The sequence below is a fragment of the Hyperolius riggenbachi genome, chromosome 8, assembly GCF_040937935.1.
Source record: "Hyperolius riggenbachi isolate aHypRig1 chromosome 8, aHypRig1.pri, whole genome shotgun sequence".
In the NCBI taxonomy this organism is placed as follows: Eukaryota; Metazoa; Chordata; class Amphibia; order Anura; family Hyperoliidae; genus Hyperolius; species Hyperolius riggenbachi.
This window is the reverse complement of record NC_090653.1, coordinates 67,057,824-67,082,824: the sequence shown is the minus strand read 5'-3', so window position 1 is coordinate 67,082,824 and position 25,001 is coordinate 67,057,824. Positions and strand designations below refer to the sequence as shown.

Genomic DNA, 25,001 nt, shown 5'->3' with positions numbered 1-25,001 from the left:
GGGGACAGGAGAAGCCACTGTGGGTGCTGGGGAAGTGAGAGGTCACTATAAGTGTTGTCCCTCAAGGCCACTGAGGGAGGAAGAAGTCACTATAGGCTCAACACACACCATACAATCTTGGTTGTTCAATCTTACCACTTTCATGTAGTATAAGAGCTTATCCAATCAATCATTCAAGATATTTTCAATCTGTTGGCCCTTATACTACATAGATTTGGTAAATCTGTACAACCAAGATTGTATGGTGTGTGTTGAGCTTAAGTGTTGGGGGTGGGAGGAAGTCACTGTGGGTGCTGGAGGAGGGTAGAGGTCAATGCGGATGCTGCTGTCAGGGAACCACCATCATACCTGCTCCGCACAGCAGATGGTGCACTCACAAGGTTTCCTGTCAGGGTCGCCTTTCTACCCCAAATTGGCGAGGACGGAGCTTCCTTCGAGCAGGGGCGGAGATTCAATGGAAGGGACACCTGTATTTTGAAAATAGAAGGGTACTGAGCATCCTGAGCCGCACTCTCTCACAAATAGACTCCTCGCTGCTGATTGGTGGTGTGGTGAAAATGTTTGCTACTTTATAATATTTTGCAACCGGTTGCAATAATTTATATGTAAAGCTATCAGAAAGTGCAACCTAACCATTGAGTTCAATGTATTTAAATCAGAGAATGCAACCCAATCTAACCCTATTCTCACACAGAACCCTCCTCCACTGGACAACTAAGAACCCCCCTGGTGTGCAACTAATAACCCCCCTGGAGGGAACAAAGAACCCCCTGGTGTGCAACTAATAACCCCCCTGGAGGGAACAAAGAACCCCCTGGTGGGCAACTAATAACCCCCCCCCCCCCCTGGAGGGAACAAAGAACCCCCTGGTGGGCAACTAATAACCCCCCCTGAGGTAACTAATAACCCCCCTCCCTTACTGGGCAACTAATAACCCCCCCCTGAGGTAACTAATAACCCCCCTCCCTTACTGGACAACTAATAACCCCCCTGGAGGTAACTAATAACCCCCTCCCTTACTGGACAACTAATAACCCCCCCTTGAGGTAACTAATAACCCCCCTCCCTTACTGGGCAACTAATAACTCCCCTTGAGGTATCTAGTAACCCCCCTCCCTTACTGGGCAACTAATAACTCCCGCTGAGGTAACTAATAACCCCCTCCCTTACCGGGCAACTAATAACTCCCCCTGGAGGGAATTAATAACCCCCCTCCCTTACTGGACAACTAATAACCCCCCTGGAGGTAACTAATAACCCCCTCCCTTACTGGACAACTAATAACCCCCCCTTGAGGTAACTAATAACCCCCCTCCCTTACTGGGCAACTAATAACTCCCCTTGAGGTAACTAATAACCCCCCTCCCTTACTGGGCAACTAATAACTCCCCCCGAGGTAACTAATAACCCCCTCCCTTACTGGGCAACTAATAACTCCCCCTGGAGGGATTAATAAACCCCCTCCCTTACTGGACAACTAATAACCCCCCCCCCCCCCCCCCCCCGAGGTAACTAATAACCCCCCTCCCTTACTGGGCAACTAATAACTCCCCCTGAGGTAACTAATAACCCCACTCCCTTATTGGTCAACTAATAACTCCCCTTGAGGTAACTAATAACCCCACTCCCTTACTGGGCAACTAATAACTCCCCCTGGAGGGAATTAATAACTTACCCCCTTGCTGGGCATTGTGGGCAACTAATAAGAAGGCGCGCATGCGCAGTTACGCACACCCCGTACAGCGCGGCAAGATGCAGTATATTTCAAGTCGCAATATCACCCCGGGAAGAGTCACCAACTCCTTCTCCGCGCCTGGGATACATGACATCAGCACAGCAGCCAATGAGACGGCGCCTGGCTGGTGACGTAGACTGGACGCTGGGCTCCTCGGCGGCGGCTGGAACTGGAAGGAGATTGCTGCGAGTACGTGACTGGCCGCCTGATGTGTTCATCCGGAGGAACAGCGGGGAATTCATTGTTTCTCGCACCGTGAAGCTGCTGCCAGCATTGCTGAAAAGACAGCAGGCGTTTGATAGCTCATTCGACGGGTAGGTTATTTCGTCGGAACACCTGTCATCATTTGCACCAGGTGTTTGATTGGGGGTACATTCCCCCTAAAAGGGGTCCCACACCTAATCCAAAATGGCTTCAACTTCAGTAAGTATCATCAGTTAGCTGTGTAGCCAGGATGCTGTGGGGTTTTCTGACTGTTATCTGCATCAACTTGGACATTGCACCCCTTGCACCTTGCTTATTATAGCCCTTTTCTTGCACACCCTCTGTTAGGGCTCGTTCACACTGCATGCGTTTTCGGTTTTTTTTTACAGGCGGGCGATTTTAAAAAAGCTTGTGCAATGAATGTCTGTGAGAAGGTTCATATCAGCGCAGGTCATGCGCTGTCCGTTCAGTAAAGCGGTGCGTGGACCATTTTTGAAGCGATTCTGCCTCAATGGAAAGTATAGGAGAAATGCAAAACGCTCACAAAATCGATTTTGTGCAGCGATTGCGTTCGCGTTTTTAAGAATACATACATTGTATTTATTATTTTCCGGGTCAAAGAGTTCACTTCCTGACTTGCGTCAGGGAGTGAATTACAAAACTGCTCGGAAAACCGCTTAGAAAACTGCTAAGCACAAAAACGAATCGCCCACCCAAGCGCCAGGAATCAGAAAAAAAGACTCCTCAAAAACAGCCCAACGCGGATGGAAACGCGAGCCGAACGGAATGTGAACAAGGCCTTAGTCATTGCAGAGAGCGATTGCCCAGCGTACCTACCCACCCACATCTGGTATTATCTTTTTACATTATTCGGCAGTCTGTTCTAATCTATGGAGAGAAAGGATGAGTGAAGGGTGCCCGGTTGTGGGGTATGCAATCAGGGCTGTGGAGTCGGTCCAAAAATCCGCAGACTCCGACTCCTCAGTTTAGGATTCCTCCGACTCCTCGACTCCGACTCCTCTAATTTGCATATTACAATTTTGTTGATTAAAAGTATGTAACATGAAATTCGTCCCTTAACTGCCAAGGCTTAGGAATTTTACAAGACAACTGAAGTGAGAAGGATATGTAGACTACTATATTTATTCCCTTTAGACTAAAACTAGTCCTTAGTAAGAGTACTTGTAAAAGGTACAAACCGGAAAAGGTACAGGCCGGAAAAAAGAACATCTATCAGGCCCTAAGCAATGTAAGTGTGGGTACATGTAAGAATGATGTGCAGGTACTCTGCAGGGGAATGAGGAGATTGTAAACAGACAACACCTCTGTGTTCAATGTGCACAGCATTCTCAGTGGATTCCCTGCAGCTCTGTGGGGAGTGCATATGTAGAGTATAGTACTACTGTGTAACAAAGTAAACCTGAGACAGATGAAATTAAAGTTTTATACATACCTGGGGCTTCCTCCAGCCGCCTTCAGGATAATCAGTCCCTCGTTGTCCTCCTCCACCACCTGGATCTTCTGCTATGAGTCCAGGTACTTGAGCCAGTTGGGTGTAGTGCGCATGCACACACTCCGCCGCCAGGAGCATACTACACCTGTGCAGCACTATTGCGCAGGTGCAGAATGTTCCTGGCTGTGGGAGCGGCATGCGGCCGGACAGCGCTGACTGGCTGAATTACCAGGACTCATAGCAGAAGATCCGGGTGGTGGAGGACAGCGAGGGACTGATTAGCCTGAAGGGGGCTGGAGGAAGCCCCAGGTATGTATAAAACTTTACTTTTCATCCGTCTCAGTTACCCTTTAATTTGTAGTCACCAAACCAAATTTTAACAACATATCAAATTATTTGATTTCATCAGCAAAGGGAGTGCATACATTTGCATAAATCAGCATCAATGCAGAATTATTTCCATCTCGTTGACCATCTCTATTAGTGACACGGCTACACATCAGGCTTTATACTTACAGCATAGATGTTATTTAGTATATATAAGAGATTCCTGTGTACACATCATATATACAGTCACAATCAGATATGTATATCTGACCTTAAAAATACGGGGACTGCTTTATTGAAGCAGCACAAGTAACTCATTTTGATTGGTTTATTTCATTTTTGTGGACTAAGCACAGCTATTACTGTATATATACTGTATATATACATTATTTTTAATGACTATTATCTGAGAAATAGAACATTTTGTCATATTTTCTATTTTAATTACAGTTACAAATTCATTAGGAGTCGGAGTCGGTGCATTTTTTCCCGACTCCGACTCCAGGCACTCAAAATTGCCCGACTCCACGACTCTGACTCCACAGCCCTGTATGCAATAGAAGTATAATAGATCACTAATGGCATTATCTGTGGCATTGATGGATGCCTGTCCCTCGGAAATCCCTGAAGATCTGACAGCTGTTCTGCCCTACAGACGGAAGAGTGTGGCCAGTTTCAGCAGAAAATTACAATAGTGGTCATGCATGGTTTTGTAGCATATCTGACGACAACTGTGCAGACAGGGGGGGTACCTGCAAACACTGTGGATAGCTAACCCTAAGGGCCCATTCACACTTGGGCGATTAGCAGGTGTTTACCACGAATCGCCTGCGATTGCTAGCGCTTTTCAAAGCGCTAATGCAATAAAAAGTATGTGGCAGTTATCTCACTGCCGCGATTACTGGCAAATGTGCTACATGCAGTGCTTTCTTGTGATTTTTAAACGATCGCGATTAGAATGTTAAAGAAACGCTAGTCGTGAGAAAGTACAGTCAAAAATATGCGTTTATCGTGTAAAAATCGATGTGCAAAACGCTAGCATTTTGCGATTGTCAGTGTGAATGGGCCTGAAGGGCTGGTTCACACAGGGAACTGCTGGCGGCTTTGACGATGTCAAACACTTTTCTGCTATCAAGCAGTGACATGTTTAGCATTGGTTTGCTGCCGCGCTTTGAGCCCCTGGGGGGATACAGGACCGTAAACGCAGCTATGTGCAGCATCTCTGGAAAATTGTGTAAACCGCGTTGCTTGTGCTATTGATGGTAATTGCCATGAGATGATCCCTGCCATTCATCTCAAAGTGGGATGTGGATTCCGGCTGCTGACAGTATGCACAGATATTAACAGCTGTTTGCCTGAACTGTCCCTAAACGATCATGAACAGTCTATTCAGATGACATACCCCGGGGATGCACAGGTTCTAAAATGTGCTTTTATGCGAGCATCTGCTTTCTGGCATGCCTGCCTGGAAACTCATGGCCACATATTAACAAGAATTTTGCTGCTGCTTCGGAGCACCACAGCTTTTCTGTGTCCCCACAGTGTTTTGCAACTTTATTACAGTACCTTACTTTGGTTAGGTTGAATATACCCTAGTATACAGCAGGGCTGGGGAGTCGGTACACAAGTCTTCCGACTCCTCAGTTTATGAAATCTCCGACTCCAGGTACCCAAAATTGCTCCGACTCCTTAGTCTAATTTTTACAAAAGCTATAGATTTAGTTCAAAAATCATCCGACTCCTCAGTTTATTGAAACCACCAACCCAGACTCCGACTCCAGGTACCCAAAATTGCTCTGACTCCAACTCCACAGCCCTGGTATTTAGTGTATATGTGTTTATATATACAGCAAAGACCCCGTTATCCAGAACTCGGGCAACCGGAAGTCTCATCTAACCCACATGCCTGAGGGGATAATAGAGACTTTGGGGGGAGGGCTTCTGGCCATAAAATACTCATCGAGTCTCCAGCGACGTCCTGCAGCTCCTAGCCGCTTCCGGCATCCGTGCGTGCTATGTGACGCGGCACAGGCCAAGTGACATGCCGGGAGCCCGCTAGGAGCTACAGGATGTTGCTGGAGGCTCCGTGACTATTCTATCCTGCATGGGGAGGCAGTGCAATTTTGGGCACCTGACATCGGAGTTGCACTCGGTGGTTTCATAAACATCAGAGTCGGTTGATTTTTGTACAAAGCCACAGTCCTGCTAAGTATTAGACTAAGGAGTCGAGGAGTCTGAGTCAAAACCATTTTGAGTACCTGGAGTTGGAGTCGGAGGTTTCATAAACTGAAGAGTCGGAGTTGGAGTCAAATGATTTTTGTACCGACTCCACAGCCGTGGGAGAAGGGGGAAGTTTGTGCTTTTTGGCCAGTTGCTCAAGCAACTGGCAAGCACATGTATCCGGCATCAGGTGATCCCTGCCGGTGCCGAATACTAGGGACTTTGCTGTATTTATTTTTACACACACACATACTTGCAGTTGTCCAGTGCCAACCAAAGTGTGCCTCAGAGTCTTGCATAGTGTGTTGCTACATTTAGGCTGGTTTCAAAGTGGGCCGTTAAAGTCCCATGTTACAGCAGCCAGTAATGCAGCCTAACTCACAGCACTGTAAAATCAATGTGCTGTCCACAGTGCACAGGTTGCGTTACATAGTAACGCAGCACGTTTAAACAAAGTGCTGCATGCTGTACGTTATACTGGGCTAAGCCACGTTAGACTGTTTGCACATGCTCAGTAATGTTGGAGGAGGAGGTCTCCCCTCCTCTGTGGCCAGCCACATGGCTAATTAATATTCACTGATTCAAATAATCCGAATCCTTAAAAAGATCCGGACTTCCTATCACTAACCTGGAGCGGCTGCTTTGAGAGCTGCATAACGCAGCTCAATCTGACGTCCAACTTCAACACCACCATGCGTTGCGTTAGGGGCATGTTATGCGACCATAATGTTCCCTTAAAACGCAACGTCTTGGTGGGAAAGTAGCCTTAAAGAGAACCCGAGGTGGGTTTGAAGAATATTATCTGCATACAGAGGCTGGATCTGCCTATACAGCCCAGCCTCTGTTGCTATCCCAAACCCCCCCTAAGGTCCCCCTGCACTCTGCAATCCCTCATAAATCACAGCCACGCTGCTGACAAACAGCTTGTCAGAGCTGGCTGTGTTTATCTCTATAGTGTCAGTCTGCTGCTCTCCCCGCCTCCTGCAGAACTCCAGTCCCCGCCTGCATCCCTTCCCTCCCTGCTGATTGGAGGGAAGGGACGGGGGCAGGGACCGGAGCTATGCAGGAGGCAGGGGGAGCAGCTGAGACTGACACTACAGATGTAAACACAGCCTCACAGCACGGCTGTGATTTATGAGGGATTGCAGAGTGCAGGGGGACCTTAGTGGGGTTTGGGATAGCAACAGAGGCTGGGCTGTATAGGCAGATCCAGCCTCTGTATGCAGATAACATTCTTTAAACACACCTCGGGTTCTCTTTAAGTAATTTCTTTGGGCTTTTTTTCCACAGGAGGTTGAACTGTGCATTTGTCAGGCAGTTTAAGCTGCCGGCCACAAGCGCCTTTTGACTGTATTTACATGCAGTCGAATGGCAACGCTTGGTAACGCAGCGTGTGCCAACTTTGACATGTGGTGGTGTTGCCAGGTGGCTAAGAAACGTCTCGTCATGTCTGGGGACGCCAACCACAGTGCTTAGAGGCAACTTTATGGGGAGGGGGGAGTGTTTCCTGTCCACTGCCCGTACCGACTGCTTGCAAGTGCCCAGGCGGTGAATTCTCCACTTTCACCTGCTCATGGAAAAGAGCCCTTATTTTAGTAAGTTCCAGTGCCACTGTTCTATCTTCCCTGTGCACGTCAGTGCCCTCCAGTGTGTCAGAAGCATAACAAATCATGGACCCTAGGTGCATGTGAGCACTGCTGCTCTCCCTTTCCTCTACCTAATGGATATGGCTACAGGCACATACTGTATATAGTATGCTGAATACAATGCTGGCTCACAAATATATATAGTTCTCCTATAAAAGGCTTTGTGTCTATGCACCCACTCATTACACTAATTCCCATATGAGCAGCGTGTGCTTCTTACACTGCCCCCAAACCTACTCCATTCAAGTACAACTGTCTGATGTTCCCAGGACCTTATTAAAAAGTAAATTGCTAGATTTGGTACAAACGATTGAATAGAAGTTCTATTTTAGCTTACTCAGCTGTCATCGGTACAGACAGTGTTTAGTCCCTCGGACCTCATGTTCCACGTAAGGATTACCAAGGTTTAGTGAATGTACCCCATAGTGTACATAGGTCTCTAACTTTCAAAACAAGCAGAAGTGAGACATGATAGCATATTAATGAAGATTCAGAGAATTAAAGAGAACCCGAGGTGGATTTGAAGAATATTATCTGCATACAGAGGCTGGATCTGCCTATACAGCCCAGCCTCTGTTGCTATCCCAAACCCCCCTAAGGTCCCCCTGCACTCTGCAATCCCTCATAAATCACAGCCATGCTGTGAGGCTGTGTTTACATCTGTAGTGTCAGTCTCGGCTGCTCCCCCGCCTCCTGCATAGCTCCGGTCCCTGCCCCCGTCCCTTCCCTCCAATCAGCAGGGAGGGAAGGGATGCAGGCGGGGACAGGAGTTCTGCAGGAGGCGGGGAGAGCAGCAGACTGACACTATAGAGATAAACACAGCCAGCTCTGACAAGCTGTTTGTCAGCAGCGTGACTGCGATTTATGAGGGATTGCAGAGTGCAGGGGGACCTTAGTGGGGTTTGGGATAGCAACAGAGGCTGGGCTGTATAGGCAGATCCAGCCTCTGTATGCAGATAACATTCTTTAAACACACCTCGGGTTCTCTTTAACCTCTTGCCGACCGCGTCACGCCGGTAGGCGTGGCCGCGGCGGCAGCCCCAGGACCGCCTAACGCCAATTGGCGTAAAGTCCTGGGGCTCTGTTTTGAATGAGATCGCGCGCACGCTGCGCGCGCATCTCATTCTCGGAGGGCGGAGCTCCGCCCCCTCTTCAGTCTCCGAGCGGCTATTGCCGCTCGGGAGACTGATAGACGGCGTGATCGCCGTCTATTTACCCGTACAGCGCTGCGATCAGCAGCAGCGCTGTACTGGGGACAGCCATGTGACACGGCTGTCCCCCTGGGACACTGGAGAGCGATCGGCTCTCATAGGCAGAAGCCTATGACAGCCGATCGCCACAATTGGCTGGCTGTGGGGAAGGAGGGAGGGAGGGAGGGAGGGAATATATTTAAAAGAACACGCTTTTTTTTAAAAAAAAGAGAAACAAAAATATTTGCAACCAAAAAAATAAACAATCTGGGGGCGATCAGACCCCACCAACAGAAAGCTCTGTTGGTGGGGAGAAAAGGGGGGGGGGAAATCACGTGTGTGCTGTGTTGTGCGGATCTGCAGCTTAGCCTTAAAGCTGCAGTGGCACATTTTGCTTAAAATGGCCTGGTCACTAGGGGGGTTTAGCACTGCAGTCCTCAAGAGGTTAAGGCCCATAACCATGATGCAATTTTTATGAACAATTTTTCGCAACAAACAATTTTCTCCGCGTTATCGCACAACATTGTTCAACAAAAATGAGTAGAACAATGTTTGATGACGCACGACACCCACGGCAACCATTCGTTTTTGAACGACTGCCATGCTGGATTATGGAGAATTTTGCTGCAGTCATGTAAACAATCGTTTACATCATTGTTCTTTCACAATGGCGCAAGCAGCGCTTGCAGATTTGGCCAGATGGATTAGGGAGGGATTGTACATCCATCTGGCCGTGATCTGCCGTGGGTACTTAGCATTACAAATCGGTTATATCGATCAAGACCATCTCAGCACTGCTGACTCAAAGTGTCTATTCATCCACTACAGGGAGTGCAGAATTATTAGGCAAGTTGTATTTTTGAGGAATAATTTTATTATTGAACAACAACCATGTTCTCAATGAACCCAAAAAACTCATTAATATCAAAGCTGAATATTTTTGAAAGTAGTTTTTAGTTTGTTTTTAGTTTTAGCTATTTTAGGGGGATATCTGTGTGTGCAGGTGACTATTACTGTGCATAATTATTAGGCAACTTAACAAAAAACAAATATATACCCATTTCAATTATTTATTTTTACCAGTGAAACCAATATAACATCTCAACATTCACAAATATACATTTCTGACATTCAAAAACAAAACAAAAACAAATCAGTGACCAATATAGCCACCTTTCTTTGCAAGGACACTCAAAAGCCTGCCATCCATGGATTCCGTCAGTGTTTTGATCTGTTCACCATCAACATTGTGTGCAGCAGCAACCACAGCCTCCCAGACACTGTTCAGAGAGGTGTACTGTTTTCCCTCCTTGTAAATCTCACATTTTATGATGGACCACACTTTCTCAATGGGGTTCAGATCAGGTGAACAAGGAGGCCATGTCATTAGTTTTTCTTCTTTTATACCCTTTCTTGCCAGCCACGCTGTGGAGTACTTGGACGCGTGTGGTGGAGCATTGTCCTGCATGAAAATCATGTTTTTCTTGAAGGATGCAGACTTCTTCCTGTACCACTGCTTGAAGAAGGTGTCTTCCAGAAACTGGCAGTAGGACTGGGATTTGAGCTTGACTCCATCCTCAACTCGAAAAGGCCCCACAAACTCATCTTTGATGATACCAGCCCAAACCAGCACTCCACCTTGCTGGCGTCTGAGTCGGACTGGAGCTCTCTGCCCTTTACCAATCCAGCCACGGGCCCATCCATCTGGCCAATCAAGACTCACTCTCATTTCATCAGTCCATAAAACCTTAGAAAAATCAGTCTTGAGATATTTCTTGGCCCAGTCTTGACGTTTCAGCTTGTGTGTCTTGTTCAGTGGTGGTCGTCTTTCAGCCTTTCTTACCTTGGCCATGTGCACACCTTGTGCTTTTGGGCACTCCAGTGATGTTGCAGCTCTGAAATATGGCCAAGCTGGTTGCATCTTGGCAGCTGCACGCTTGACTTTTCTCAGTTCATGGGCAGTTATTTTGCGCCTTGGTTTTTCCACACGCTTCTTGCGACCCTGTTGACTATTTTGAATGAAACGCTTGATTGTTCGATGATCACGCTTCAGAAGCTTTGCAATTTTAAGAGTGCTGCATCCCTTTGCAAGATATTTCACTATTTTTTACTTTTCTGAGCCTGTCAAGTCCTTCTTTTCACCCATTTTGCCAAAGGAAAGGAAGTTGCCTAATAATTATGCACACCTGATATAGGGTGTTGAGGTCATTAGACCACACCCCTTCTCATTACAGAGATGCACATCACCTAATATGTTTAATTGGTAGTAGGCTTTCGAGCCTATACAGCTTGGAGTAAGACAACATGCATAAAGAGGATGATGTGGTCAAAATACTCATTTGCCTAATAATTCTGCACTCCCTGTAGAGTAAGGGTCGGTTTACATTTGTTTTAAAAACATCCGTGGCTCCATTTTTTGGCCTGGACCAAAACTGTAAACACGGATAACAATGTTTAAATGTCTTCACACACTTCAAAAAACGGATCCGCGGGATGCGGCTTGAAAACCTGAACCGAGAGTCTGGATTTGCTGGGACTTCACGGACCCCGGATACACGGAGGGGTAGTGGAAGGCAATGCAAAATCAGATCTCCCTCTTCACAGGCAACTTTGCACACAAAAACAGAGGGAGACCTGGATTGCCTTGCCTGTAGGTGGTGGCAGCCAGGAAGGGGGGCAGTGGGCACAGCGGTGGGGAGGGGGATCAGATGATTTTAACAAAACTTGCTGGACGGGGAGCACAGAAGGGGGGACCCAGGTGGGGAGGGGGGGTCCAACTCCCCTGTAAATACACAGTATGGTTATTTGGAGGGGCACTAAAATTATGAGTGCTATAATTTAGGTAGCACTAAAATGGGAGTGGATGGCAGGTTAGTAAAGTTTATAATAAAGCACACTATAATGGATTAACATAGGGGACAGTACAGTGAGGAGCACAGTAAAAAAAAAAGTACTGTATAGAGGGGCATTAAATGAAGGGTACAATAATAACAGGCATAATAATAAGCAGAAATATAGTAGGGGATCACTGAAAATGTGGAAGCTGTAATAAGAAGCATTAATAACAGTTTTCTATAATAGGGAATACTATAAGGGAGGGTATGAAATGGGCGCACTACAAAGTCTATCCCCTCTCCCCCTGAGATACCAAAATAATTCAGTGGTTATCTGTTACTGGTTTAAAGAGTAAACAACAATGATATTAAGAGTATATCCTTAATTGTAAGGATTTGTCCCTCCTAAATTAATGGTACTAGAGTAGAAGGCATGAAGAAACTTGACTGATTTGTAAGTGCTTGGTTAGTCATAAAGTCATGATTGTGTTTCGTATCTGCATCCTGTTAGCATAGCTCCCAAATGTCCCATTTTCAGAGGGACAGTCCCTCTTTGGAAACTAAATCCCCCTGTCTCTCTTTCTTCCTCATTTGTCCCATTTCAAGACTGATGTCCAGATCCCTGTAAATATACAGTATGTATTTTTCTCCTGAACAATGTGTTCAACTGACCAGGGCTGTGGAGTCGGAGTCGTGGAGTCGGGCAATTTTGGGTGCCTGGAGTCGGAGTCGGGAAAAAAATGCTCCGACTCCTAATGAATTTGTAACTGTAATTAAAATAGAAAATATGATAAAATGTTCTATTTCTCAGATAATAGTCATTAAAAATAACGTGTATATATACAGTAATAGCTGTGCTTTGTCCACAAAAATGAAATAAACCAATCAAAATTAGTTACTTGTGCTGCTTCAATAAAGCAGTCCCCGTATTTTTAAGGTCAGATATACATATCTGATTGTGACTGTATATATGATGTGTACACAGGAATCTCTTATATATACTAAATAACATCTATGCTGTAAGAATAAAGCCTGATGTGTAGCTATGGCACTAATAGAGATGGTCAACGAGATGGAAATAATTCCGCATTGATGCTGATTTATGCAAATGTACGCACTACCTTTGCTGATGAAATCAAATAATTTGATATGTTATTAAAATTTGGTTTGGTGACTACAAATTAAAGGGTAACTGAGACGGATGAAAAGTAAAGTTTTATACATACCTGGGGCTTCCTCCAGCCCCCTTCAGGCTAATCAGTCCCTCGCTGTCCTCCACCACCCAGATCTTCTGCTATGAGACCTGGTAATTCAGCCAGTCAGCGCAGTCCGGCCGCATGCCGCTCCCACAGCCAGGAACATTCTGCACCTTTGCAATAGTGCTGCACAGGTGTAGTATGCTCCTGGCGGCGGAGTGTGTGCGTGCATGCAAGTACCTGGACTCATAGCAGAAGATCCAGGTGGTGGAGGAGGACAACGAGGGACTGATTATCCTGAAGGCGGCTGGAGGAAGCCCCAGGTATGTATAAAACTTTAATTTCATCTGTCTCAGGTTTACTTTGTTACACAGTAGTACTATACTCTACATATGCACTCCCCACAGAGCTGCAGGGAATCCACTGAGAATGCTGTGCACATTGAACACAGAGGTGTTGTCTGTTTACAATCTCCTCATTCCCCTGCAGAGTACCTGCACATCATTCTTACATGTACCCACACTTACATTGCTTAGGGCCTGATAGATGTTCTTTTTTCCGGCCTGTACCTTTTACAAGTACTCTTACCAAGGACTAGTTTTAGTCTAAAGGGAATAAATATAGTAGTCTACATATCCTTCTCACTTCAGTTGTCTTGTAAAATTCCTAAGCGTTGGCAGTTAAGAGACAAATTTCATGTTACATACTTTTAATCAACAAAATTGTAATATGCAAATTAGAGGAGTCGGAGTCGTGGAGTCGGAGTCGGTGGAATCCTAAACTGAGGAGTCGGTGGATTTTTGGACCGACTCCACAGCCCTGCAACTGACGCTAAAATGTATTCCCATTAATGAAATTGATATATTTCTTATTTGCAAATGTTAATATGAAGGAAAACCACTGATGATAGAGATGACCAGTGTGGTCATCTAAAAAAAAACTACAACTTTTTTTTCTGAATTCTTTGTGACATGCATGGCGGGGGTGTGTGGTTAGAGATGTGGCAGGGGGGTGCCTGTGTCCCTCTTTTGTGCCTCAAAAATTTGGGAGGTACGGTATGTGTTAAGCCTTTATGTAAAGTAGACGTTACATATAAGCATGTCATGATGAACAGACAGTTAAAAACCTACAAGTTGATCACATGCTTTTCCTTAAAGTGGACCCAAATTAAAAATACAAGATTTCAGAAATAAAATCTATTTTCTAAATTATAATAATAAATAGCAGCCTTTTTTCAGCTGCATGATGACAAATATACAATATTTAACATTTATTGGACTAACCCCTCCTTTCCTTTCAAATTGCCGGGAAAAATCCGGCAAACTGGTGGAGTAGGTGGGGTCCGGCAATGGAGGAATTGCTAATGGCTGCCCCCAGTATAACCCTACTTATGAAAAGAGAAGGGTGAAAAACATGCACTGAAATGCTCATAGGTTTGAAGGAGTGTTTATTTATCTTTGTATATGTCAGAGTAGTGCAACTAAATATTTGTAATTAAAAAAAAATGTTTGGTTTGGGTCCGCTTTAAGGCTGCTTACACACAGGGAAGCGTGCGCCTGTAACGCTCCCCCAACGCACAGCAATGTAACACAAGTGGGCTGTTCACACAGCCCACGTTGCGTTACATGTAACGCTGCACGTTCTCCCGAAAGTGCAGCATGCTACGGCGTTAGAGCGGCTTAAGCCGCGTTAGACTGTCTGCACATGCGCAGTCATGTTGGGGAGGAGCACAGAGCGGCCAGGCACATGGCTAATTAATATTCACTGCACGCTGTGACGTGCAGTGTTTACTTCCTGGAGCGGCCGCTCTGTGCGGTGATTGGCCGGCGGGACCACGTGATGCCGCATGCGCACAAGAGTACGCATCATAGACGCCAGAGTGAGCTGCACAACGCGGATCACTCTGACGTCCACATAGAAGAGCACCAGGCGTCGCGTTAGGTGCACGTTATGCGACCTTAACGTGGCACCTAACGCAACGTCTTAGTCTGCAAGTAGAATCTGAAGTGAAAATAACCTTATAATATAATGATTTCTGTGTGTAGTACAGCTAAGCAATAAAACATTTGGAGCAGAGACATGAGTCTAATATTATTTCCAGTACAGGAAAGGTGACCATACATCAGCCGACCAATCGACCATCCAATTCGATTATTATAATCAAATTGGATTAAAAATGGTGCTGCCAAGTGCATGCCCGATCGACAAAGCGACCAATTTCGGGACGGAAATTGGTTGCACGGTTGATCGTGCATGCTGCAAGATGTCGGGCCGAAGTTGATTGGTCGGGTGCGCAGCGGTACGGCGGCCGTTTTGCGAATGAGCATTAAGACGACGAAACCCCTTTCGCCGAAATGTATAAATGTATGTAGTGTGTGCATTTATACATTACCTGTCTGGTGTCAGCCTCCATGTGGCTTCCGTCCATCTCGCCTGGTTCCGCATACACGCCGGCGGTGCATAGCGTCTGATGTCAGACGCTATGCGCCGCTAGCGTATATGCGGCTGTTACCCGGCGAAATGGACGGACACCGTGCGGAAGCTGCTACAGGACTGGTAATGTCTAAATGCACACACTACACACATTTATACATTTTGGGGGCAGCCGATTCTCTGATGATTTCATGCTGAAATCTGACGGGAATCGGCTTGTAGTGTATGGGCAGATTCAACCAAGAGACAAATATATCTCTAATCAGATTCGATTAGAGATACATTTGTCTCTTGGTCGAATCTGCCCATAATCTTCTGATATATGGCCACCTGAAGGCCTCTTTCACAGTGGGACGTTATAGGCGCACGTTAGTGCAGCCTGTAACGCACCCCACCGCACAGCAATGAAAAATCAATGGGCTGTTCACAGTGCCCACGTTACGTTACACAGTAACGCTGCACGTTCTTTTGAAGTGCAGCATACTGTGCGTTCTAGCGGCTTAAGCCGCGTTAGACTGTTTGCACATGCTCAGTATGGGTGAATTTGTTTTATTTTATGGGCGGAGAGGAGGCGGGGAGAGTCCGCTACGTAGCCAGGCACATGGCTACTTATTATTCACTGCACTTGCAGTATTTACTTCCTGGAGCGGCCGCTGATTGGCTGGCGGGACCACGTGATGCGGAGAACGCCACACGTGGTCTCCGCAGCTTATCCGACAGAACAGGCGCACCAAGAGCTGCTTTTAACGCGGCTCTTGGTAGTGTCCTCCTCCACCACCACCAGGCGTTGTGTTAGGGGCACGTTATGCGACCTTAACGTGTCATCTAACGCAACGTCTTAGTGGGAAAGAAGCCAAAGAGTTAAGAAACTCCAGTTGTTATCTATGCAAAAGAGCCACTGAGCTCAACGACTTTCAAAGTCGCAGAGAGCTCTGTCTTTTGAAGCTTATTATCTCAACTGTCTGTCACTGTATTTTCTTTTTCTCTGCAGAGGACAGTTCAAAAGTTCACTAGCCTGCTCTGTAAAATCATTTAGAATGCTGTGTAGTGTGTAAACTGAAAATATTGGAGAATGATGCAATGTTATAAAAAAAACACTATATATCTGAAAATAAAAAATATGAGAATATTTTCTTTGCTACTGATGTTCTATTAATTATCCATACTATACAACCAATTCATTATATCATAATTTTTTTCCGCTTTAGTGTCTCTTTAAAGGATACCCGAGGTGACATGATGAGATAGACATGTGTATGTACAGTGCCTAGCACACAAATAACAATGCTGTGTTCCTTTTTTTTTCTTTCTCTGTCTGAAAGAGTTAAATATCAGGTATGTAAGTGGCTGACTCAGTCCTGACTCAGACAGGAAGTGACTACAGTGTGACCCTCACCGATAAGAAATTCCCCTTTTTATTTCTTTCTTGCCCTCAGGAGCCATTTTCTGCTAGGAAAGTGTTTTATAGTTGGAATTAGTGAGGGTCACACTGTAGTCACTTCCTGTCTGAGTCAGGACTGAGTCAGTCACTTACATACGTAAGATTTAGCTCTTTCAGACAGAGAAAGAAAAAAAAGGAACACAGCATAGTTATTTGTGTGCTAGGCACTGTACATACACATGTCTATCTCATCATGTCATATGTCAGTTCGGGTATCCTTTAAGGAGAATTTATCTGGGAAAAAGTGATAATTTCTAATCCTTATCAAGTGTTGTCTCTGTTTTTGGCAGTCTGGTTTCTTATTCCCAGATGTGGAATTCACATAGAAGTATGAGTGAGTACAACTTGAATGACGATCATTACCTGCAGGCAGATGACCCTATCCTCAGCTTATTTCAGTCCTCACCTAATTCAGTGAAGCCTGGCCTCCCAGAGCAGACACTAGATCTGTCTTCCGAGATACAAGATGCCTTCCACAACTATGCTACATTTCCTGCCATAAACAGTGAATGGGAGACTGGTATGTGAAAAATGTGCTATGATATGCTATGTAAATTACGTTGGGTGACACATATATGGGCGATGAGAGATGGAGTAAGGTCTTCCCCACACATGACTCAGAGAGACGGGACCTATAAGATACGCAATCTGTTCCTTCCTCTTCAGGGTGAAACAGATAGAAGGTAAAACATTGGGGTATGTCCCTCCCACTGCAGGATGACACAGGCAGGAAATAGAAGACATAAAGAGCTCAATCCAATTCACTTTTTCTTCTACATTTTCTCTGAGGGGATATGTTCACATTATAAATAGAATGCCTTTTAACAACAACAAATAACATTTGTAAAGCGCTTTTCTCCTGTAGGACTCAAAGTGCATAACCACTTCGGGACCGGCCGCCTAACCCCCCTTAAGGACCAGGGCATTTTGCGGTGGAGGGGGGTTCGCACGTTTGGGGGGGTCGGGCGGCTGGATCTCATCTGTGGTGTGCTGGGCTGTGTGTCCCCCATGGAGGCAGATGTCCCACCCTGTAGCTGGAAGCCATCACTCACCTTCCAGGCTCCAGCGATGAGCCACAGAAGCCACCTCTTCTCCAGCCGGCATCTCCGCTCCAAATGACTCTCAGGTTGGGTCGCTGCTTGATGACGTCATCAAGCCGGGACCCGGCGCTGACGTCAGACGGAGCGGAGATGCCGGCCAGAGCGGAGGGGAGCGCCGATCAGCAGGGAGGTGAGTGGATCCTCTTCTTTTCCCCCCTGCCGCCGCCGCTGTCAAAATGATCACGGCGATCGTAGTGATCACGTGATCAGCAGCCATACGCGATGGCTGCTGATCACTCGGGGGAGATATCAGCTGTCATATGACAGCTTAATCTCCCCCTCCGGGTGCGCACGATCGCGTCGGGAGCGGTTCTTTAGCGCGGACGTTGAATGAACGTCCGGTCAGAAGGGTACCACCACCTGCCGGACGTTGATTCAACCTACGGCGGTCCCCAATAGGATAAGCATGGCTCAGACAAGTAATTGGATGAATGGTAAATTGTGGTACAGCGGAAGAACTCTATAAGTCCAGAAATACCAAGCTAAACAGGTGGCGTTTCAGTCTGTATTTGAATAGCTCCAGGGATGAGGCTGTCTTTACTGGGTGTGGTAGGGAATCCCAAAGGGTAGGGGCAGCATGACAGAAAGCTCTGGCTCCAAAGATTTTCAGGTGCACTTTGGGAGTGACCAAGTTTATGGAACCTGCTGATCTGAGGTTGTGAGAGGTGTGCAGTTTCAGCAAGTCCTTCATGTATCCAGGGCCCAATTTGTGTAGGGATTTGAATGGCAACTGTCCAATCTTGAAGTTTTTAAGCCACCAGTATGCAAGAAAATACATAGAATAATTTTGACATGACTTTTTTCATATAATTTTTGGTACTTATTTAATTGCAGATTGCAAAAGTTATTTTGAACAGAAGATAAAAATTATCTCCTGCGAGAAAACTTAGCAGGAAAAGTGAGTTAAATCTGGCCTAAAGTCCGTCCCTTTTCCTGCAGGGTTAATGTACATAAATATACAGTACATGATTCGGAAAATAGATTTTCCATTTTCAGCAGATTCAGTCAATTTGAATTATTCTGCCTGAAATAGTCTGTTTTAGGCTCCCTGCACACTGCAAATCCGATTTGCGATTTCAATTTTGCCTGGATGCTATCAAAAGAAAAATGCAGCATGCAGTAACGATTAAAAATCGGAAATTGGAATCGCATGTGAAAATTGATTTAAAAATCTAAATTGCATGTAGTGTGCAAGAGGCATAAAACTGAGGTTTGATTGATATCTTCAGGTTGATTTTCAGAACATAAATAGTTGAAAACACAGTTGGATAGGTCAGAAAATTTTGATTTGATTTTTTTTAATTGATTGTTTTGAGTAGTTAAATGTGTCTACTAACAGTCAAATTCTCAGAGAAGAATCGCCCGACCGATCAGATAAATGTGTCAAATAAAGTGTCGTAATACATTGATTATTTCACCCATTAATAAATTAAACTGTATTTCCTATCTTTTTTATACACTTGGCGTCCAGAAGGACATAGCCCTTTAGGTACAAATAGTAAAATTTATAAGTTTACTGTATCACTAAAAAGTATATTTAAAAATGGGAACACCCCAAATCTGGATGGTCTCCTGTGTGGGTCACAATTATTTTTCTGCTGTCCGAGTGTGGGGTCTTTGCTCATCCCCCCTATTATCACAGCATAAAACTTTAAAGTCCTTGTACAGCACCTAGCACTATATTTATGTTATATACCCTCCCGTCATGGGTTCAGTTTGTTTAGGGGGACGTGACTGTAGGTGGTGGCACTAACCAGCGTTTGTGCTGAACAGATAGCCTCCACTGTCTCAGCTACAAACTGCCAATCTGTGTGGGGCCAGCAGTCACAGTAGTGTGGGATAGCTACACCCTAATGCAGCATTTTATGCTGTGATAATAGGGGGGATGAGCAAAGACCCCCACACTCGGACAGCAGATAAATAATTGTGACCCACACAGAAGACCATCTAGATTTGGGGTGTTCCCATTTTTATATATACTTTTTAGTGATACAGTAAACTTATAAATTTTACTATTTGTACCTATAGGGCTATGTCCTTCTGGACGCCAAGTGTATAACTGTATTTTCCCTGGTACCTTCTGATTCGGTAGTGTGTGTTTAATGTATTTCCTATCTATCAGAACCTATTATAAAAACAGTTTTTTTACGATCAAATAAATTGTTATCAATCACCACTAGAATCGTTCACAGGCGATTTCGGAAATTTCTGCCAATCCGCCACAGTTAGTAGCCACACTTAGATTGTCCAGAGCCTGATGGATATTCTTTGTTCCTGTCTGCACCCTTTACAAGTACTCTTACCAAGGACTAATTTTGATTTCTGTTTAACAGCTACTCTACAGCTATATTCTAAGTTTAGTTAAAATCTAGTGTACATAAAAAACACAGAGGTATACTAATGCTTAAAGTGACCCTTATACCGGCACATACCCAAGGCTTCCTCCATCCCCCTCTGGGCTGATTGCGCTCACGCCGCCGTCCTCCGCCTACTGGATCCTCTGTAATGGGTCCTGTAAGTTCGGCCAGTCACCACAAGCGCAGCATGCTCTTCCGTCTTGCTCTCGTGGCTTGGAACGCTCCCAGCTGCGGGAGCAAGACGGAGAAGCGCGCTGCGCATGTGTTCTTGTACACTTTAAAAGTTAGAATGCTCCAACACAGCGGGCCTGATTCACAAAGCGGTGCAAACTGTTTAGCACGGGTGTGCCAAACAGTTAGCACGTGAAGTGCCGTTCGCACACTTTTGCAATTTGCCGCAAATTTCGCGCGCAAAAGTCTGCGATCGCGCGAATAGCGGCACTTTGCGCGCGCAAAAGTCCGCGAACGGCACTTCACGTGCTATCTGTTTAGCACACCCGTGCTAAGCAGTTTGCACCGCTTTGTGAATCAAGCCCATTGTCTGTTTAATAAAATTTACTGGAACCCCGTATGACCTGGGTTCTGGTGCATAGCTCTGCCCTCTATCAGACATAGAAAAGGCAAAGGCCTTTTTCTGCAAGGTGGCAGGTACTCACTCACTCAGTGCTTGTATTCTCTGCTGAGGGGGCACCGCTGGCTGGCAGTGTAGTTCGTCATGTGGGTGGTCATGTGGAGCCGCCCACATGACGTGTAATAGAGCGCACGGGGTGAGGGCGGACACGAGCGGGGCTGTAATCCTGCGCAGCCACGGCTATGCGAGCTGCGCAGGAGTTCGATTTTTAAAGCGCCGATTCTGCTAAGGCGACCCTGTGGAGGGTCTGGAGCTACAATGAAACCTGGATTAGGCTGATAATGCACCTGATAGTGAAAAGGAAGGTGCTGTTTGTCTGCCCTGAGGTCTGATTAGCAATGAGGTACATAACTTTTTTTAAGCAATTCGCCTCGTAAGTCCTTTAACCACTTGCCGACCGCCCACAGCCGATGGGCGGCGGCAAAGTGGACGCCGAAAGAACCGCAATACGCCCATGGGCGTTGCGTCCTTTCGGCATGCCGGTGAGCGATCGCTTCACTGGTGACGCGCGCTTCACCCGGCAACTGGCTCCGCCCACCCGGGACGACAACCCGCCGGCCGTTCGGAAGCACCGGCGGGTTGTTAACCCCACGATCGCCGCATACAAAGTGTATGATACACTTTGTAATGTATACAAAGTGTATTATACAGGGTGCCTCCTGCCCTGGTGGTCCCAGTGTCCGAGGGACCACCAGGGCAGGCTGCAGCCACCCTAGTCTGCACCAAACACACTGATCCTGCCCCCCCTTCCCTCTGATCACCCACAGCACCCCTCAGACTGCCCACCCCCCAGACCACTGTTTGCACCCAATCACTTCCCTAATCACCAATGAATCACTCCCTGTCACTATCTGTCAACGCTATTTTTTTTAGTTTAGGTCCTAACTGCCCCCTAGGTGCTCCTGATCACCCCCCCCCCCCCCACCCGTCAGATTCTCCCCAGACCTCCCCCCCCCCTGTGTACTGTATGCATCTATCCCCCCTGTAATAACCCACTGATCACCTGTCAATCACCCATCAATCACCCCCTGTCACTGCCACCCATCAATCAGCCCCTAACCTGCCCCTTGCGGGCAATCTGGTCACCCACCCACACCATCAGATCGCCCGCAAACCTGCCGTCAGATCACCTCCCAAGTGCATTGTTTACATCTGTTCTCTCCTCTAAACACCCACTAATTACCCATCAATCACCCCCGATCACCACCTGTCACTATTACCCATCAGATTAGACCCTAATCTGCCCCTTGCGGGCACCCAATCAACCTCCCACACGCTCAGATTGCCCTCAAACCCCCCCTTATCAATTCCCCAGTGCATTATTTACATCTGTTCTTCCCTGTAATAACCCACTGATCACCTGTAAATCACCCCCTGTCACTGCCACCCATCAATCAGCCCCTAACCTGCCCCTTGCGGGCAATCTGATCACCCACCCACACCATCAGATCGCCCGCAAACCCGCCGTCATATCACCTCCCAAGTGCATTGTTTACATCTGTTCTCCCCTTCTAAACACCCACTAATTACCCATCAATCACCCCCTATCACCACCTGTCACTGTTACCCATCAGATTAGACCCTAATCTGCCCCTTGTGGGCACCCAATCAACCGCCCACACGCTCAGATTGCCCTCAGACAGCCCCCTCTTATCAATTCACCAGTGCATTATTTACATCTGTTCTTCCCTGTAATAACCCACTGATCACCTGTCATTCGCCCATCAATCACCTCCTGTCACTGCCACCCATCAATCAGCCCCTAACCTGCCCCTTGCGGGCAATCTGATCACCCACCCACACCATCAGATCGCCCGCAAACCCGCCGTCAGATCACCTCCCAAGTGCATTGTTTACATCTGTTCTCTCCTCTGAACACCCACTAGTTACCCATCAATCACCCCCTGTCACCACCTGTCACTGCTACCCATCAGATCAGACCCCTATTTGCCCCTAGGGCACCCAATCACCCGCCTACACCCTCAGAACGCCCTCAGACCCCAGCCCTGATCACCTTGCCAGTGAATTGCTTGCATCTATTCCCCCCCCCTCTAATCACACCTTGAGACACCCATCAATCACCTCCTGTCACCCCCTAGCATACCTACTCATCAGATCAGGCCCTAATTTGCCCCGTGTGGGCTCATGATCACTCGGCCAAACCCTCAGTTCCCCCTCAGACCCCCTTCCGATCACCTCCCCAGTGCATTGATTGCATCTATTTCCCCCTCTAATCACTCCCTGAGACACCCATCAATCACCTCCTGTCATCCCCCTAGCACTCCTATCCATCAGATCAGGCCCAATACAACCTGTCATCTAAGAGGCCACCCTGCTTATGACCGGTTCCACAAAATTCGCCCCCTCATAGACCACCTTTCATCACAATTTGCAGATGCTTATACCCCTGAACAGTCATTTTGAGGCATTTGGTTTCCAGACTACTCCTCACGGTTTTGGGCCCCTAAAATGCCGGGGCAGTATAGAAACCCCACAAGTGACCCCATTTTAGAAAAAAAGACACCCCAAGGTATTCCGTTAGGTGTATGACGAGTTCATAGAAGATTTTATTTTTTGTCAAAAGTTAGCGGAAATTGATTTTTATTGTTTTTTTCACAAACTGTCATTTTCCACTAACTTGTGACAAAGATTAAAATCTTCTATGAGCTCACCATACACCTAACGGAATACCTTGGGGTGTCCTCTTTCTAAAATGGGGTCACTTGTGGGGTTCCTATACTGCCCTGGCATTTTAGGGGCCCTAAACCGTGAGTAGTCTAGAAACCAAATGCCTCAAAATGACCCGTGAATAGGACGTTGGGCCCCTTAGCGCGCCTAGGCTGCAAAAAAGTGTCACATGTGGTATCGCCGTACTCAGGAGAAGTAGTATAATGTGTTTTGGGGTGTATTTTTACACATACCCATGCTGGGTGGGAGAAATTTCTCTGTAAATGACAATTTTTTGATTTTTTTTTTACACACAATTGTCCATTTACAGAAATATTTCTCCCACCTAGCATGGGTATGTGTAAAAATACACCCCAAAACACATTATACTACTTCTCCTGAGTACGGCGATACCACATGTGTGACACCTTTTTGCAGTCTAGGTGCGCTAAGGGGCCCAACGTCCTGTTCGCAGGTCATTTTGAGGCATTTGCTTTCCAGACTACTCCTCACGGTTTAGGGCCCCTAAAATGCCAGGGCAGTGTAGGAACCCCACAAGTGACCCCATTTTAGAAAGAAGACACCCCAAGGTATTCCGTTAGGGGGTATGGTGAGTTCATAGAAGTTTTTATTTTTTTGTCACAAGTTAGTGGAAAATTACACTTTGTGAAAAAAAACCAATTTCCGCTAACTTGTGACCAAAAAATAAAATCTTCTATGAACTCACCATACCCCTAACGGAATACCTTGGGGTGTCTTCTTTCTAAAATGGGGTAACTTGTGGGGTTCCGATACTGCCCTGGCATTTTAGGGGCCCTAAACCGCCAGGAGTAGTCTTGAAACCAAATTTCTTAAAATGACCTGTGAAATCCTAATGGTACTAATTGGACTTTGGGCCCCTTAGCGCAGTTAGGGTGCAAAAAAGTGCCACACATGTGGTATCGCTGTACTCAGGAGAAGTAGTATAATGTGTTTTGAGGTGTATTTTTACGCATACCTATGCTGGGTGGGAGAAATCTCTCTGTAAATGAACAATTGTGTGTAAAAAAAAAATCAAAAGATTGTCATTTACAGAGATATTTCTCCCACCAAGCATGGGTATGTGTAAAAATACACCCCAAAACACATTATAATACTTCTCCTGAGTACGGCAATAGCACATGTGTGGCACTTTTTTGCAGCCTAACTGCACTAAGGGGCCCAATGTACAATGAGCACCTTTAGGCTTTACAGGGGTGCTTACAAATTAGCACCCCCCAAAATGCCAGGACAGTAAACACACCCCACAAATGACCCCATTTTGGAAAGTAGACACTTCAAGGTATTCAGAGAGGGGCATGGTGAGTCCGTGGCAGATTTCATTTTTTTTTGTCACAAGTTAGCAGAAATGGAAACCTTTTTTTTTTTGTCACAAAGTGTCATTTTCCGCTAACTTGTGACAAAAAATAAATTCTTCTATGAACTCACCATGCCTCTCAGTGAATACTTTGGGATGTCTTCTTTCCAAAATGGGGTCACTTTTTGCACCATAGTTTGTAAACGCTATAACTTTTACCCAAACCAATAA

General features: G+C 46.2%; 2 protein-coding genes across 4 annotated transcripts in view; one reads left to right on the top strand and one right to left on the bottom strand.

Moving 5' to 3' along the window:
* BICRA (BRD4 interacting chromatin remodeling complex associated protein) overlaps positions 1-1,799 on the bottom strand; it is a 187,249-nt gene extending 185,450 nt beyond the window's left edge. For 2 of the 3 annotated variants that reach the window (XM_068250590.1, XM_068250588.1), the window contains exon 1: positions 1,676-1,799. The gene's annotated coding sequence lies outside the window, so the exon portion shown is untranslated. Of the gene's footprint in view, positions 1-348; positions 468-1,675 lie in introns of those variants that run through there. The other variant, XM_068250589.1, reaches the window with a different exon arrangement.
* Positions 1,800-1,822: 23 nt separating this feature from the next.
* The window catches only part of LOC137527348 (zinc finger protein 541-like), a 110,382-nt gene continuing 87,203 nt past the window's right edge, over positions 1,823-25,001 (top strand). The window contains exons 1-2 of the mRNA XM_068247858.1: positions 1,823-2,049; positions 16,970-17,199. Coding sequence (XP_068103959.1) covers positions 1,823-2,049; positions 16,970-17,199 — 457 coding nt within the window. The remainder of the gene's footprint in view (positions 2,050-16,969; positions 17,200-25,001) is intronic.